Here is a 17500-nt window from a genome sequence, read left to right as displayed (position 1 = left end):
ATTTTTCTGATTTAAATTTGCAGTAAAACTTTGAAACTTAAAATTTTAAGAATTTTGCGAGTCTTTGAATTTAGTATTGGAAAAATATTTATAAACAAATTATTTGATATCACATTGTTTATATATATATTATAAGATTAATAGAGGAATTTGTACTGTGATATATTGAGCTGCGATAGGATAAATTAAAGTAGCATAGATATTTAGGAATGAGCAGAAAATTAGAAATAAAGTCGCGTAGTGAATAAGAAATGTAGAGTTAAATAGTATCAAATAGTATCAAGTCTTTTCCAGTATGGCAGGATAAGTATGGTTAAAGTATTTATTGTAAACTAATACCTGTATTCATAGTCAGACCTTGTACTTCAGACTTCCTTAAATTTATCTTTATGCTCAGCAGTCAATGAAATAATTCGTAAAGTATCTAAAGATAAATTTAAGGAAGCCTTAAACATAAAGCTATGAATACGAGTATAAGTCCCTTGGCAGTTGTAAGCTGAAAAGTAATAAAGTTCTATTTTATATCACATGAATGCATTTTATTGTAATAAATATAAATAAATTACAAAATATTTTACATTATTAATAACATATATACAAGTAGGGTGTCTGATAAAAAATTTACTACGTTTTTCTCAAAAATAATTAGAGGGAAAACACATATTCATCAAAATTGTAGGATAAGCAGAGTGTAATTTAATTTACGTTGTATTTATTATTATTTAGTTACATATTTTAATAAAACTAATTGTATGAATAAATTATTTAAATACTAAATACTAATTTAAATATTAAATGCATTTTTAGTAAATGACTCCTCAAATTAATAATCAAGAATATAATCTATTAGGTGTACAACTTTGCTTCCGCCATTTTTTTCCGAAATTCGAAGCTTTATTGTAAAAAACTGGTTATACATTTATGATTCAAAGTATTATCCATCGCTGGCCACTACTTTCTCCCATCTTTCGGGTAGCATACGAATCCCGCGTCGAAAAAACTGGTCATCTTTTGAGGCTATCCACGAATCGATCCAATTTTTTACTTCTTCATAAGACCGGAAGTGCTGGTCAGCCAGGTCGTGTGCCATTGATCGAAACAAGTGATAATCAGAGGGAGCAACGTCTGGAGAATACAGCGGGTGGAGTAGGACTTCCCATTTCAACGTTTTCAAGTATGTCTTGACCACTTTCGGCAACATGGGGTCGAGCATTGTCATGCTGCAAAATCACTTTATCGTGTCTCTCGTTGTATTGCGGCCGTTTATCTTTCAATGCTCGGCTCAAACGCATCAATTGCGTTCGATACCGATCGCCTGTGATTGTTTCAGTCGGTTTTAACAGTTCATAATACACTACGCCGAGCTGGTCCCACCAAATACAGAGCATGACCTTGGACGTCAAAATCATCGTTCTTGAAGCGTTGAAACCACTCACGACACGTTCTTTCACTAATAGCGGCCTCACCATAAGTATTTGAGAGCATTCGATGAGTCTTAGCCGCAGATTTCTTCATATTAAAGCAAAAAATTAAAACCTCTCGCAAATGACGAGAATTTGGCTCGTAACCTGACATTTTCAATCGAGAATAATTTTATGATGCTGACACAAATCGACTAATGTTTCTATGGAGTTATGTTGACAGATGCCCAAGTTTATTGTATGACGTCTATGATCTATTTATTTCGACCACCACTTACCACTAAAGCCATCTATAAGAAAACGGCGGAAGCAAAGTTGTACACCTAATATGTAAAAACATGATATATACAGTGATATAAAGATAATTAGAGTCAATGCGGTGGATGTAAGTTGCTGATAATCTTTTAATATTATATCAATTTCATATAAACTTATAGATAATATTTAATCAATTCACCTCATACAAACTCGATTAATTTTCTAGACTTGACAATTAATGTAAAAGATGACTCATTTATGTTTGATTAGTATCAAAAATCGACATTTTTAGCAGATTTCTAAATTATTTATTTCAATATCCGACTACTTCTCAAAAAAGGAGCATAATCTTTAATTTAGTAGATAAAGTATTTTTTCTATCTCATCCAGAATTTCACAAGAAAAATTTAGATTTTGTTATAAAAATGTTAATGGAAATGATTATCCTGTAAATTTCATTTTTAATAATATTAACATAAAAATTAAGACTTTGATAGGCAGATCTAATACTGTCTCAATTGACATTAATAGTGATGTACAAGAGAATAGATTAAAATGATTTTGTGTTCCATATATTGATGTAGTAATGAACAAACTAAGAATATAGATAGATAATAATTGTCAGAAGGTATCATTTTATAGCTTAAACAAACTCAATCAATTTATCAAAGTACAAAAGGATCAGTTAATAAATGAAGAAAAAAGAAGTGTAGTGTACAAAATTAATTGTAAGAATTGCAATGGTTCGTATGTGGGCCAGACAGGCAGAAAATTAAAAACTAGAATTATGGAACACAAAAACATATAAATGAGAAATCCTCTACGTTCAGTTATAACAAATCATAGATTGAGTGAAAATCACGATTTCGATTGGGATAATATAGAGATTTTAATATTAAAGAAAGATATTAAATAAACGCTTAGGAAAAATATTACAATAAACGCTTAATGTCAGAGATAATATTGGTGTACAACTTTGCTTCCGCCGTTTTCCTATAGATGGCTTTAGCGGTAAGTGGTGGTCGAAATAAATAGATCATAGACGTCATACAATAAACTTGGGCATCTGTCAACATAACCCCATAGAAACATTAGTCGATTTGTGGCTGCATCATAAAGTTATTCTCGATTGAAAATGTCAGTTTACGAGCCAAATTCTCGTCATTTGCAGGAGGTTTTAATTTTTTGCTTCAATATGAAGAAATCTGCGGCTGAGGCCGCTTTTAGTGAAAGAACGTGTCGTGAATGGTTTCAACGCTTCAAGAACGGTGATTTTGACGTCCAAGGTCATGCTCTGTATTTGGTGGGACCAGCTCGGCGTAGTGTATTATGAACTGTTAAAACCGACTGAAACAATCACAGGCGACCGGTATCGAACGCAATTGATGCGTTTGAGCCGAGCATTGAAAGACAAACGGCCGCAATACAACGAGAGACACGATAATGTGATTTTGTAGCATGACAATGCTCGACCCCATGTTGCGAAAGTGGTCAAGACATACTTGGAAACGTTGAAATGGGAAGTCCTACCCCACCCGCCATATTCTCCAGACGTTGCTCCCTCTGATTATCACTTGTTTCGATCAATGGCACACGGCCTGGCTGACCAGCACTTCCGGGCTTATGAAGAAGTAAAAAATTGGATCGATTCGTGGATAGCCTCAAAAGATGACCAGTTTTTTCGACGCGGGATTCGTACACTACCTGAAAGATGGGAGAAAGTAGTGGCCAGCGAAGGACAATACTTTGAATCATAAATATATAGCCAGTTTTTTACAATAAAGCCTCGAATTTCGGAAAAAAACGGCGGAAACAAAGTTGTACACCTAATATTAAAAGACAGACGAACAGTTTAAATATGAAGACAGACACGGAAATGTTAAGCAAATCTTTTATTGACCTAATAAATAACAAAAATACAATAGAGATTGTTTATTAACCAGAAAAGTCATTAGTTCTCATCGTCGTTTCACATTTGATCTATGATTTCTCATTATGTATTCGACTTAAACATAAAGACATTCTTTCTTCTTCTTAATATAACTAATGTATAGAATGTGAATAACAATATTTTAAGAATAATTAAATTATATTCTAAGCGATGCCAGTATTATATGTTTTTAACTACAACATTACCGAGGTGAAGAACTCTGTTAATATTTTGAATTACATTATATCCAAATTAATATGATCTTATCATAGAGTGGATATTATTTCATTACTATTGAGTCTGTAAACTGAGATGAGTTGAATTTCTACCACGGTTATGTCACTGGAATCTACATCAAATTATACTTTTTACTTATAATTGCGAAAGCCCCAGATAGTCAAACGAGATTTAGCATATGAAACAAATTGCACTGCATGTATTGTTTTCAACTGCATGTATTGTCGACAATTTGCTGTTATTGGAATCTAATGTGAACTGAGTTAGTAGGGCAAATAGATTTTATGATTTTACGAAATTGGAAGAGTATACATGAGAAATAATAAACTCGTGTAAGAGATATACATTGAGAAATAATAAACTCGTCACGTTAACAGCAAACTGACGGCACGTCATGCACGCATGATAACAACTTTGCCAAATTTGCCAAATTCTAAGGAAAACTTTACGTGACATCAGAACAATAGACAATTTGTGGAAATACCTTGGCTTTAGTTTGATGAAATTGAATGCGGAATAAGTGACAGCAAAATGGCAACATATTGCCCTTATTTGACTATCTGGGGCTGAAGATGATTCAAAACATGGAGTCGAAACGTCCTAAGTTTGTATGTGATGAACTGATCAAATATTAGAAGATTGATGTAATATTAAAAGATATATTAAAATGTAATATTAAAATATATGAAGATTGATGTAATATTAAAAGATTATCAGCAACCAGCGCATTGATTCGAATTACCTGTATATTCCTATGTCTTTACTGATTATATTCTTGATTATTAATTATATGAGAATATTTTGTAAAAATATTATAATGAATTATATATTAATATTTATTTGGATATTAAATAGAAAAATACTGATAAATTATCAGTTCAGTTAGTATACATATATTTATTAAATATTTATAAATATATTTCTTTTATTTGTTTCCGATTTAAAAAATTTATTTTTCTACACTTCCAAAACCTAAAAACCTAAAAAAAATCTATAAATTTTGGGTTTCTTTTAACGATTAAGCTTCAAGGTTTTTTTTAAGTGGCTAAGATAATGTCAGTTCTATTTTGAATACCTTAAATATTCTTTCTTTATCAGTAAAAGAAATTTTTTTTAATGAGATGAGGTAATTTTGGATCACTTTATCATAGTAACTTAATGAGCTGAATATCTTTATATTATACTATTTTTAAAAAAATTCAAATATTTTCAGGAATTATAAGTTAAAAGAATTTAAAGCGAATTCGATTGGATGCACTTGCAATGCGCTGTGGTATACACAATTTAAAGCCGTCGTACACAAATTGATGAAAAGTGTATGTTTAATATAAATACAGAAACGGATTAAATCCTCAATAATTATGAAATCCTCAATAATACATTTTATTCTGCTTTTAAGTAAGATCTGTATTTTTATAACTTGAAATATTTGAATTTTATTTTTACATGATTTAAATGAATGTACAACAGTTTTAACATGCACTAGTGTGTCCAACGGAATTCGCTATTAGACTATAAGTTTGAAATAAATTTTATTATTGCAATAAATGTTTAAAATATTTACTACATTGATCGAACCATGTTCGTAATTTTTGTGGAAAGCTTCTAACTTACAATCATAAAGAAAGAAGAGTAATTACTTTCAACTTTCTACTTCGGAAAATATAATAGAAAGAATACCAAATTTTTCGCGAAATAATGATTCAAGAGAGAAGAAGTCCAAGCAAGCTTTCCAGATTACACAGATACTGACTGCAGGGTTAGATTTAGATCAATAGAACATTTTGAACATTTATTATAATAATAGAAAAATTTGTTTCAGTATAGTCTGACTTCTTTTAGTTTAGTTTCTAAAAATAGTTTAGCTTCTGAATTTTTGAAAAAAATATTCTAATACAAAGATGTTCAATTCATTAAATTCAATGCAATGACAAAAAATACTCCTTTCTATTTAAAAAAAAAAACTTTATTGGTAGTAAAAAAAGCGAAATATATTTAAGAATTAATCAAAATTATTATAATATTAAAGTATATCCCTCTACTGATTATTCTATAATTTTGATGATGAGTCTTCCCGCTATCTCTAACCATTTTTGCAAAGAATGTGATTATCTTTTTATCAGATCCTCATTCTGTATAAATTTTTTATTTGCTAAAAATAATTATATAAATTTTAAAACATTTCTCAGATGTTTTCAAGATGTCATAATGTTCTCTGGAATATCTTACAATATATATATATATATTGGATTTTTTTATCAGTACTTTTTATGTTAAATTAATGTATGTAAATGTTTGCATATATTTGAAGAATAATTCTTTCGATTTTATAGAAATTTCTGGCCAGATCGGACCGTACTAAAAGTGGCGATATAAGCTTAGCTGAATTTATACACTATGTCCGCGAACATGAGAAAAATTTGCGATTGCAATTCTCCGATCTTGATAAAAATAAAGATGGTAAGTATACATTTTAATTACAGTTAATTAATTCTAAAAAAATTTATAAATTTGAGATTGAAAAACATTTTCCGAATCAAAATTTAAGATTGCAAAATATATATATATTTTTTAAAATAAAGTCTAATAATGTATCTAATACATTGTAATATTTATTTGTTATTTTACATATTGTATTTTACATGTTATTTAACATATAAAAAAATTATGTAAAGACTTAAACATACTTTATATATCATTCACAGGAAAAATAGATTTAGAAGAATTGATAAGGGCTTTCAAGGAGCTGGGAATAGAAATGACGCAGGAGGAAGCAACAAAATTATTACAACGGTAAAGCTTTATTAATAAATTATTAAGTAAAAGAAAAAATCCCATTTTTCAATTAGAACGAATCTTGATGCTTAATAATGTTTAATATAAAATTTTTAAATATATTTTTCTTTAAACTATCGATTCACAGTTTATCGGACTTGAACACAATCATAAACTGAGCTGTAAATAATATCGCAAATTACATTGATCATTAATTTAATAATGTTACTAATAAACATTTTAAAAAATTTATTTACATACGGAAAAATCACTTCAGCTAGGATTTAAACATAAAAGAAACCTTGGAATCTAGAAGTAAATTATCAATTTTATTTATCAATTTATTTATCAATTTTTTGAAATTATTTAAAATGTACTAATTATTGATTAAACATAATTAAATAAATAGTTAAGTAAATTACAATATGTTATTGTACCTACTATAAAGACTTTTTAAAACATTAAATATATAAACTTGTTAAATAATATTTTTAAAGCTATCACACATACGCATAAGTAGATATGTATTCTAATGAAAATATTAAGAAATAATGAAAAAAATCTGCTAAAAACTTTTTATTTAAATACTTCAAATTCAAGATAATTTATAATATATAATATAAAGTTTCATTGCGATGCAGAGATTAGTTGTTCTATAATATAAATAAACGAAATTGTTTTATCTATTTATTTATAGAATAACTAAACAGACAATCACAAAAACTTTGTATAAGTTATAAATTTTGAAGTACTTACATTAAAAAATTGAGATTTTTCTTAATATTGTAAAAAATAATTTAATTTTTATTAATATATAGACTAAATCAAAATGTGTTATTAAATAAAAATATAATTAAATATATTAATAAAAAGGCGCAAAGAGTTTGATAATTATAATTTATTTTGCAATTTAGTTTTAATTCCTACCATCGTTGAAAAGCCAATTTCACACAAAGTCGTGAAAGGGAGCAACGTTCATAATGAAATGTAATTTAACATTCTAAAATTGTTCACAACCTTCTTGTGAGTTATCCGTATTTTGGGAATCCCCCATCTTAATATATATTATCATAATTTAACAATATGTTACATTATACAATAAATTAATTTTATATATATATATATACATATATATATATATCTGCATAGTATGGATCAAGATGGAAGTCTTAATATTAGTTTCAACGAATGGCGGGATTTTCTTCTCTATGCACCAAGTACTACCTTGCTCGATATTATAGAATACTGGCATCATACCACGGTGAGTATTTCATATATAGTTTTTTTTGTAGATTAAGAAAAAATGTATAACATTATAATTAGTAACAATAAATAATAGAAATAATTATTTTAAGAAATAACTATTTTAGGGATTCCTTTAATTCATACAATACAATAAATATATAGAATCACGAAGCTATTAGGAGTCAGCGCTAGTACTGATTTGCGTAAAATATAACAATGATAAAGGTATAAATTTAATTAATTTTGACAATGATAAAGTTAAATAAAGTTAAATAAATTTAAATAATACAAAAAGATAAATATAGTAGGCTAATGAGAATCAGTAAATAAACAGCGCAATTATTTAATGAACAATCAATAATCAGATTGATGTTTTCTTTATTTTGAACATTTCGACTCTCTTTGGAATCCTTCTCAACAAGAATGATACCAGTATAATTAGCTCATATGTCCATAATGTTTAGTCACTCGCAAATTTACAAAGATACAGCGTTGTGACATTTTTAGAAAAAATCTTATTAGAGTGATAGATGCGTAAACAATTTAAATGACTTATATCACAGAACATGAAGCATTGTACTGAAACTTTGTTGACCATATTAAAACTTAAAAAATAGAAATGTTAAAATTAAATATAAAGATCACACATTTTTAGAACACGTCCGTATACGACGACGTGTCACTCAGATATGAACTATATGAACTATTTTCGAAGGAAGAAGTCACACAGTAAATATTAAGATAAATTTGCAATTATTAATAGAACAAAATACATTATATATTGTTGTTAAATCAAACGATAAGAACTGCAATAAAATATCATATAAGAAACTGTCAAAATTATTAAAATTGTAAAATAAAGAATTACATAATAAAATGAAAAGAAAAAGAAAAAATTCGATATAAAACATATTTCGTTAAAATTGTTACATTTTCGTCAACTGATAAAACTTTTGTCAAATAAAATTAAATTAAACCATAAATCTAAAAACTATATAAGTCAAGAGAAATTTTCAAGCTGCATTGATATGATACAATCCTTCTGTATCTGAACGTAAATTAAGGCATTCTTTTGCATGTGTATGAATGCCATTACCCAAATCAATCTTTTATTAAAAAAATTTCTCCTTATCTAAAATTTGAACGTTTTCCCAATCGAAGATAAATAAATTTAATTAATTCTGATTATAGTTAATAATATCAAATGTATTATTTGAATGTTGTATCATTTATATTACTTACTATATTTCTATATTACTTGAATATTTACGGAAATATACGGGTATTTGAATATTTGGCCGTAATATTTATTAAATAATGTACAACACACACGCGCGCACACACACACACACACACACACACACACACACACACACACACACACACACAGAGTGTCTCAGAGTGTCTCTTTAATTGTCCCAGTCAAATATCTCGAAAAATATGGAAGATACGGAAAAACGTTTCAAACAGAAGTTGTGAGATTTCAAGGCGAACACATAAGAGGATTGGTTTGATCTTAAATTGCGTCGCCAAGGTCAGGTCGAGATTACTTTGAATTTGTTTAATGGAACCCTCCATTTTTTATTACATATTCTCATCTTGAGAGTTTTACATTTACTTATGATATTTAAAAATATCATAGTACAAAATCTTTTCATTAAGTTTTTGAGTTAAAGACTTGAAAGTTATAGTATCGCTAATATTAGCATTACCAAAGGTGTTTGACCGATGGTCTCTAAAACCTCTTAAATTTGTTTAAATTTGTTTAAATTCATGATCTAGATAACAAGTCAAGATTAAAACTATTGGAGATAATTGTTTCTTTTATTTTCATTTTTACTAAAAATAGATTTTTATATAAAAATGAAAATAAGAAGATTCTCCAATTTCCCTTGATCTTGAAAAATGTTATAGGTCTTGATCTTGAACAATTCAAGAGGTCATTTAGTCATTAGTCAGATATTTTAAGTAATGTTAGCAGTACTGTAACCTTTCAAGCCTTATAACTTGAAAAATACTAAGGAGATCTTAAAGACGATCAATCATAATATAAGTAGAACTTAACACAGAGATGATTTACGTGTGATACATTACTACTATCAATATCTCACTCATGCGTGCTACACGTAAATTTTCGTATAACAATAACGTTTTAATTAGATGTCTAAATGCAATTCTGAGAATTCTACGTTGTATCTTCGTGCAACCTACTAATTTGTGGACTACTATTTCGTAAGTATACATTGAACAGCTATTATATGAAGCAAATATCAAGTTGTCATGATGTAATTCTAGAGCGCCATATTGGATTAAGAAATAGTAAAGATATCAATTTTGAAATTTTTTTTACGTTCTCGACATAAATTCCACTTCACAGACACGTATTAATGGGTATACTTCGATCCTGAAAAAGGATTTTCGAATCTGTAAAAAAAGAAAAAAGTAATTGTTACACAACTTCGATAGTCTAGACGCTCACACGGAATGCTAGACATTCGATTTCCGACCGAGTAATATTTTTTGTAATAAGAATTATTTACAGATATTAATATGTCATTCAGCACTATTAACATGTAACTAACAAGTTGTAAGATGCGTAAGAACATCGAATTGTTAAATTGTCAATTTAACGTGATATTATACTGCGGTAGTTTAGAGTTTGCGTTTCAAGACCGAAAAATCATTTTTTGTAGTTTAAAGGATTACATACGTAGTATATAAATTCACACAGAATTACATAAGCACTTATTAAGATCAAGTTGAAATTAAAGACATTTATTCCTTATTAGCTCTATAAAGCTAGCAGAACCAAATTAGCAGAATTTCCTATTGATTGTGTTTTTACATGTACAGTCCTATAAGATTTAATATTTAATATTGAAAATAAATATTATTATGCTTTGAAAAGCTCTTGAGATAAGCTGCAAGAATATGTAATAAAAAAGGGGGATTCCATTTAAAAAATTCAAAGTGACCTTGATTTGATCTTAATGACGCCACTCAAGATCAAATCAATGATACTCTTTTATATCCCTTTTCGAACCTTAAAATTTTTGTCTGAAACGTTTTTCCATATCTTATTTTTTGAGATATTTGTTTGGGGTAATTAACATTGTATATATTCAAATATATAATGGATAATTTATTTCATCTCTTATTTTGCTATATATAGGGTGTATCAAGATTTAACGGACAAATTGCAAAAGGATATTCTACAATGGAAATAAGGAAAAGATATTATAAATGAAATTTGATTAGAAATATATTACAAAGTTACAAACAAATATTAAAATGAAAACATGAAATAGGAAACAATGAATTTTCCAATATACAAAAATATGAAAGTACATTTCGGAAAGGTCGAATGTGTTTATTTCATGTATGTATATTCACATTATAATTATTATTTTTAAACGATTCAATTAAATTTTGAGACACTCTATATATGATTATATATATATTTCCTACTGTATCATATATGTATATACATATATTTGTATACATACTCGAGATTTTCAACTTTGATAAGCATTGACGTTTCACGAAATATATCTCAAAATTTTTTGCTGGATTATGAAAGTCGAATTTTCAATAAATTTTATCTATATAATTTTATATATTATCTTACGAAATTCTCTATGCAACATTTCATCAGCTGTGTTTTTATCACGTCAACAGTGTTCAACTTCAAATCGCAAGATATATTTTATGGCTCTGTTACGCAAATATATTTTATTTTCATATTGTTCGCACATAGATGTAAATAATTAGAAATTGTTATAATTTCTAGATAAATGTTTATAGATATTTTTAAATTTCATACCATAATATGCAGATCTAATTATTATTAATAATATTTAATATTATTAATAATCTTTAGTGCTGATAATCAAACATGTATTATATTATATATTAAGTATTTGAGTATTGATAAATAATTTCATTATTAATAATAATAGTAAAAATTAGTAAATATAATATTAGAAAAGCGCAGTAGATCAATAATTGCTGAATAATATGTAATAGAAGAGTAAAACTAATTATGATTACTAATTAATAATTATTAACAGCAACAACATTGATAAGAATATAATAATCACTAACGTGTATATTATGTTGTATATTTAAATATATACAACTGTACAATCTTAATTTATGTTTTATATGACAATTATACAATTAATATTATATATTTACTATGCATAGATACAAAGAATCAAAGTATAAAAAATGAAACTTAATAAATGTGTTCTGTTGTCGGGGCTCTTGTATAGGTAAACTTTGCACTGTGCACACGCAACGGTCGCCGACTTTGATCGTCATCGCACGGGTATTTGTCTCGATGACGCGTGTCTCTGACGTTGAGAATGAACGATGACAAGAAGAAAGGGGGAGGGAGGGGAGAAGACCTACTAGCAGAGAAGCAAAAGGCGTTACTCGTTTTAGAGGGGATATCTTCGTGTCTCAGGGTTATCCTTCCTCGTGTTCATTCCTTTCATTAGTCTCGCAACCGGACTCCGAGCGGTCGAATCACCGGTTCGTAGCTCGTTTCCTCTCTTCTTTCCTTCTCTCTTTCTCTCATGTTTAAGAACACCTGAGCGACACACTCAACCACGTGCGTCAACTCATCGTGGAATTTCTTCCAATTATCGTTTAGTCACACGATCGGCTATTGTCATTTTTAGACAGGCAGATTATCTCGAGTAATTTCTACGGATCTAAAGATACTGAGGAGAACGAGAAGGAGAATTCTCGAGAATTTACGCAATCCAAATCAACGCGGACATCTCGCTGAGATAGAAAGTTCGAAAGTCGCGAAAGTGCAGTGAGATACGAATATGTAAGCATAGTTGACTTCACGGAGGAAGTGTGATTTTTAAGACCACATAACTCAAAAATATATCAATGAGTACATATAGTTAAATGTTATAAAAGCTGAAAGAAAATTGAATGATCTGAAAAAAGTTAAAATGAAGTGAAAGATACAATTGAATGATATAATATAATTGAATGATAAAAGTGAAACGGAAGATTTCTTTTCTAGAAATATCGAGATGTATAGGATGAGAAACAAGAGGAAAAAAAAAGGAAATAAGAGGAAATAATTAGAAGCGAGTAGAAGAAAGGGGAAAGGGGGAGAAGAATAGAACAAATTGAAAGGAAAAGAAGTATCTCGAAAGAGCTAAAGAGAAGATAAAAGGAAAGAGAAATATAGGAAAACTGACTTCAAAGTGAGAGCGAGCAGTGCGGCCGACTTCATGCGACGAGCTTGTGCGCGACCACATGATTCGCGATTACAGTTGATTGATCGCATCGCAACATGTATGTCCTGAAGAAACGGAGATTTCTCCAGCACGATAGCACCTTGTCTGCGTGTCAAGTACGCGAGGAATTTTTGCAGCGCTATCATGAACTCTTACAACGGGTGAGTAAGTAAAGCGGCAGGGGATTATTGCCAATCAGGCAGCCAATCAAGGTCCAAGTTTATTGAGGTATATCTGTTCTGAATGGAAAAAGAAAGTGTCAGGTGTGCGATGCAAGGACAGCATTAGAAAGCGAAAGTAATTCTGGAATGTAAATCTCGAGAATTCGTCTCTTGAGCTTTTACATATACTCAACTATGCTTTCACATATACATTATATATATGTAGTTTGAAAGTTGGAAACTCGTCAAGCATGCAATTAAATATGATACATCTATTATCCATTATTTTTACTTAATTAATCTGTAGATACCGATAGTGGCACAATTTACTTTTCATCTATTCCTACTTAATTTTTATTTATTGATCTATTTCTATAACTTTTCCGTTTTATTTTTTTAATACTGTTTTTCGCACTTTTTTTCTATATCAGGACCATGATACACAAAAAGAAAACTTAAGTAGTAAAAAAGCTATCTAAGTGAATTGGCTAATTCAGTAGAAACTATAAGAGTATAATGTAAGCAGCAAATCTAACATGTTAGCTTCTTTATTTTCCGTCATAGTAATTGTAAAGCGTCGTCTACAATGAACAGTAGTAGTAGAGGCTGTAAGACACATCAAGAGTAAGCTTTTCTGTTTGATTTTCCGACCCAGCCAGAAATGATTGATCGATCAACGTCAAATCAATGCTGATTCAACATTATTTGATGTCAAATCGATATTAATTCAACATCGATCGACATTAATTCGATATTGATCGTTCAATCGCTTGTAATTAGGGATGTTAGAGGTACATAGAGTAAGTCCGTAAGCGAATGGTTGAAATTTATTTAGATTTCTAATGCCAATCGACATTTAGATTGAGCGCAGGTTGGTGAGGTAACCAAACTGAAAATTGGCTAAAAGTTGCAAGTAAATTCCAGTACTATCTTACTGCTTATGTCTTATTGCATAAGTTTTTCCTAATATTGTTATTAGCACCAATATTAGATTTTATTATCTTAATCCATTTTCTGTCATTTAAATTAATTCTGTTCTTCTAGTTTTACTTATAAAACGATATATCAGCTTTATTTTGAGAAAATTATAGCTTCAGAAGGAACAGGCCTAGAATATTGTATCTGTAGACTGGCTGGCTTGTCGCCCAGCCAAGAGATGCTAGGGAATCTTTTTAGTTCGCAGTTGACTTTATCGTTCGACGATTCGCGAGTATCACTTTACTTGGAATATCTTACTTAAATTACGATATCACGTATTATTGTACCGAGAATACTGCAATAATGTTTCATTGTTTTCCTGCGAATAGCAGGCTTGATCGTGATTTTGCAAAATTATTACGTCACAGGTTATGACTGCGAGATTAGTTAAAGAAGGTAGATCAACAAACAAATAAACTTCAAATCCAATGGCTTAAATTGAACTCTAAATTGAACTTTATAATGCAAGTTTTAATGATGACTCATAAAAGCGCTTTATCTGTTTTGATTTAAATAAAAAAAATGACTACTTATTTTAAGATATTCTGTCTATTAGTTGTGTATTATAATAAATAAATATTAATTAAAGAGAGAAAGAATATAAGAAGACAAAATTACACTATGGTAGAATCCAAGTTTTGTTTTCGAAAATAAATGTGACGTAACATTTAATGTCAAGGTATGCACAGCTGTAACGATCTCGATTTTCTTTGTAAAATTTATGTGATGAGAAAAGAAGAGAGAAATATAAATATTTTGTTATTTGTACAATATCCGTTATAACGTTCTTTAATATTGTTCTTATAAAATGTTTAAATAATACTGAATATTTATAAAGCAATATAATTATAAAAATAATTATATTGCTTTATAAATGAAATAAAAGATAAACAGTTGAATAAAAGTTAAAAGTATGTTTAGTGAAATCTTTATATAAAGATAAAAATATATTTTGAAGATTATTAAATTAATGGTTTTTGTTACAAAGGTCGAGTCGCGGGTCCGATACACTAGGCTTTGAGTTACAACACATTAGTTTTGTAAAAGAATGTTTGTAACACAATAGTACCATTGTACACAGATCTGATTACCTTCGTCGAAACGTAGCAGTATAATAACTTTACTTCTGCTACGATAAGCAATCTAAGCGATTCATATATATATGTGCGTGCCTGCGTGTGTGTGTGGGTGCGTGTGTGTGTGTACGCATGTGTGAGTTAAGAAAAACGTAGTCGACAATAATCTTATCATCTAGTCATCGATCGATATTTGCATTAAGGATCAGATAAAGAGAGAGATTGTTTTGATATTCACTATCAATACTGAAAATGTATAATATATGTACGTGCACTGTGGATTTTCAACATATACTAGTGATCTGTTCTTGCACTAGAATTCTCTTTCCCGCTTTCGATAAATATCAAATACATACCTATTTCATTTTAAGTTCCAAAAATTCTAATTCAACAGACTTTAGCAATGAATATCAATGGGTAACCATAATTGCTCGAAAATAGATAAAAAAATGTTTGTAAAAATATATCATAGAAATTCTATGAATTCCCAATTGATATAAAGAATGATAAATTTATAAATAAAATGATGCAAATATTTTTGACAACAAATTTACAAATATCTATATGCTCTTAAATTATTATCATAAATAATTGTTAGACAGATTAAATGTACATGTAGATTAAATATACATATATTTATATAATTATATACTATTTACGATTTATTATCAAGGACAACTAATATTAATTCTGGGAGAATAGTTTATTTCTTATGAAGATTTTATTAATGTACTTTTTAATTTTTATTAGTATTTTTATTAATATAAATTTTTATATAGACTTAAGTTTTTATTTTAAAATGTGAAATAAAATTTATTCATTGAATAAAGGAAGATGTTAAAAAAGTTTTTTTCAAAAAGATATAAATGTGTAAAAGAAAAAAAAATTTTTTTTTTTAGGTTTTGACTTCCTGGATATATGATAAAATTATGAAAAAATTCGTATCGTTGAGGAACACTTAAAAAATTGAGTTTTTGTTTTTTGCCTAATTTTCAAGACATTCCCCAAATGTCATGAACTTTTTAATAACTTGTATCCAGAAAGTCAAAATATTCAAAAACACACTTTCTTTAACTGACATTTCTTATTGAGTCCTTTTTTAACATCCCCTAAAAAAAGACTGATTTTTGCCCTAAAAGATGTATAAGTAAAAAAAAGGTGTTTTGATCTTCTTTTGATCTCTTGGATACGATAAAATTATTTAAAAGTTTGGGAAACACTTAAAAAATTAGACAAGAATGTTGATATTTGAATAAATGTACCATGTTCGTACTCCATTTTCAAGATGTTCTCTACAAACTTTTTAATAATTTTATCTTATTCAGAAAGTCGAAATTTAAAAAAAAATATTGTTTTATTTATACCTTTTTGGACAATTGACTCTTTTAATTTTCTCCTTTACGTAAATATATGTACCATAACGTCACGTTATATTTGATATATATGTGATAATGTCATTTATAAGTGTGATATTATATGTAGATGATAATGTTACCCCCAGCAAATGAGAATGGATTGAAATGAATTGAAATGGATTCAGATTTTTAGAAATATTGATTCACGAATGTTAAAATGAATTCTTTTCAATTCTGAATGCATTTTTATTCATTTATAGGAATTGCATGTCTCTGGAGCATATCTCTATGTCTTTCAATCTAAAAATAATATTAGTTTTTTTCTGTGCACACAACAAACATTATGGATACTGTTCAATTCAGAATTTTGAATAGGAAATGCAGTTTTTCAATCCAATTGAATCTAATTGAATACAATTGAATCCAATTAAATCCAAAAAAAGTATTCGCTATTTAAAATACGCATTCGGATAGAAAAAATTTTCAATACATTTTAATCCATTCTCGTTTACTGGCCTCTATCAGAAGTTAGATTGATTAACTCCATGAAATAAAAAAGTAGACAGTTGTTAAAATTCTACATTCTAATTTGTACTATAATTTTTTTTTTTTTACAGTATATGGATATCGGAGAGGACATTGGCGTCCCCGAAGAGTTCACAAAGGGCGAGATGGTGTCTGGAATGTGGTGGCGACATTTAGTATCTGGCGGAATAGCAGGTGCCGTATCACGTACTTGCACTGCGCCCCTAGATCGTATCAAAGTCTATCTACAAGTAAGCATTTGCATGATTTTTTTT

At 28.6% G+C, this 17500-nt stretch overlaps 1 protein-coding gene across 4 annotated transcripts in view; it reads left to right on the top strand.

The window, feature by feature from the left end:
* The window catches only part of LOC108692505 (calcium-binding mitochondrial carrier protein SCaMC-2), a 42338-nt gene that overhangs the window by 1556 nt on the left and 23282 nt on the right, over positions 1-17500 (top strand). For 3 of the 4 annotated variants that reach the window (XM_018200793.1, XM_018200794.1, XM_018200792.1), the window contains exons 2-5: positions 6180-6306; positions 6552-6639; positions 7771-7882; positions 17318-17476. In XM_018200793.1, the coding sequence (XP_018056282.1) occupies positions 6180-6306; positions 6552-6639; positions 7771-7882; positions 17318-17476 (486 nt within the window). Of the gene's footprint in view, positions 1-6179; positions 6307-6551; positions 6640-7770; positions 7883-12815; positions 13292-17317; positions 17477-17500 lie in introns of those variants that run through there. The other variant, XM_018200795.1, reaches the window with a different exon arrangement.

The sequence above is a fragment of the Atta colombica genome, unplaced genomic scaffold, assembly GCF_001594045.1.
Source record: "Atta colombica isolate Treedump-2 unplaced genomic scaffold, Acol1.0 scaffold73, whole genome shotgun sequence".
In the NCBI taxonomy this organism is placed as follows: Eukaryota; Metazoa; Arthropoda; class Insecta; order Hymenoptera; family Formicidae; genus Atta; species Atta colombica.
Note: the sequence above shows the minus strand (reverse complement) of the source record. Positions and strands in the feature narration are given on the sequence as shown.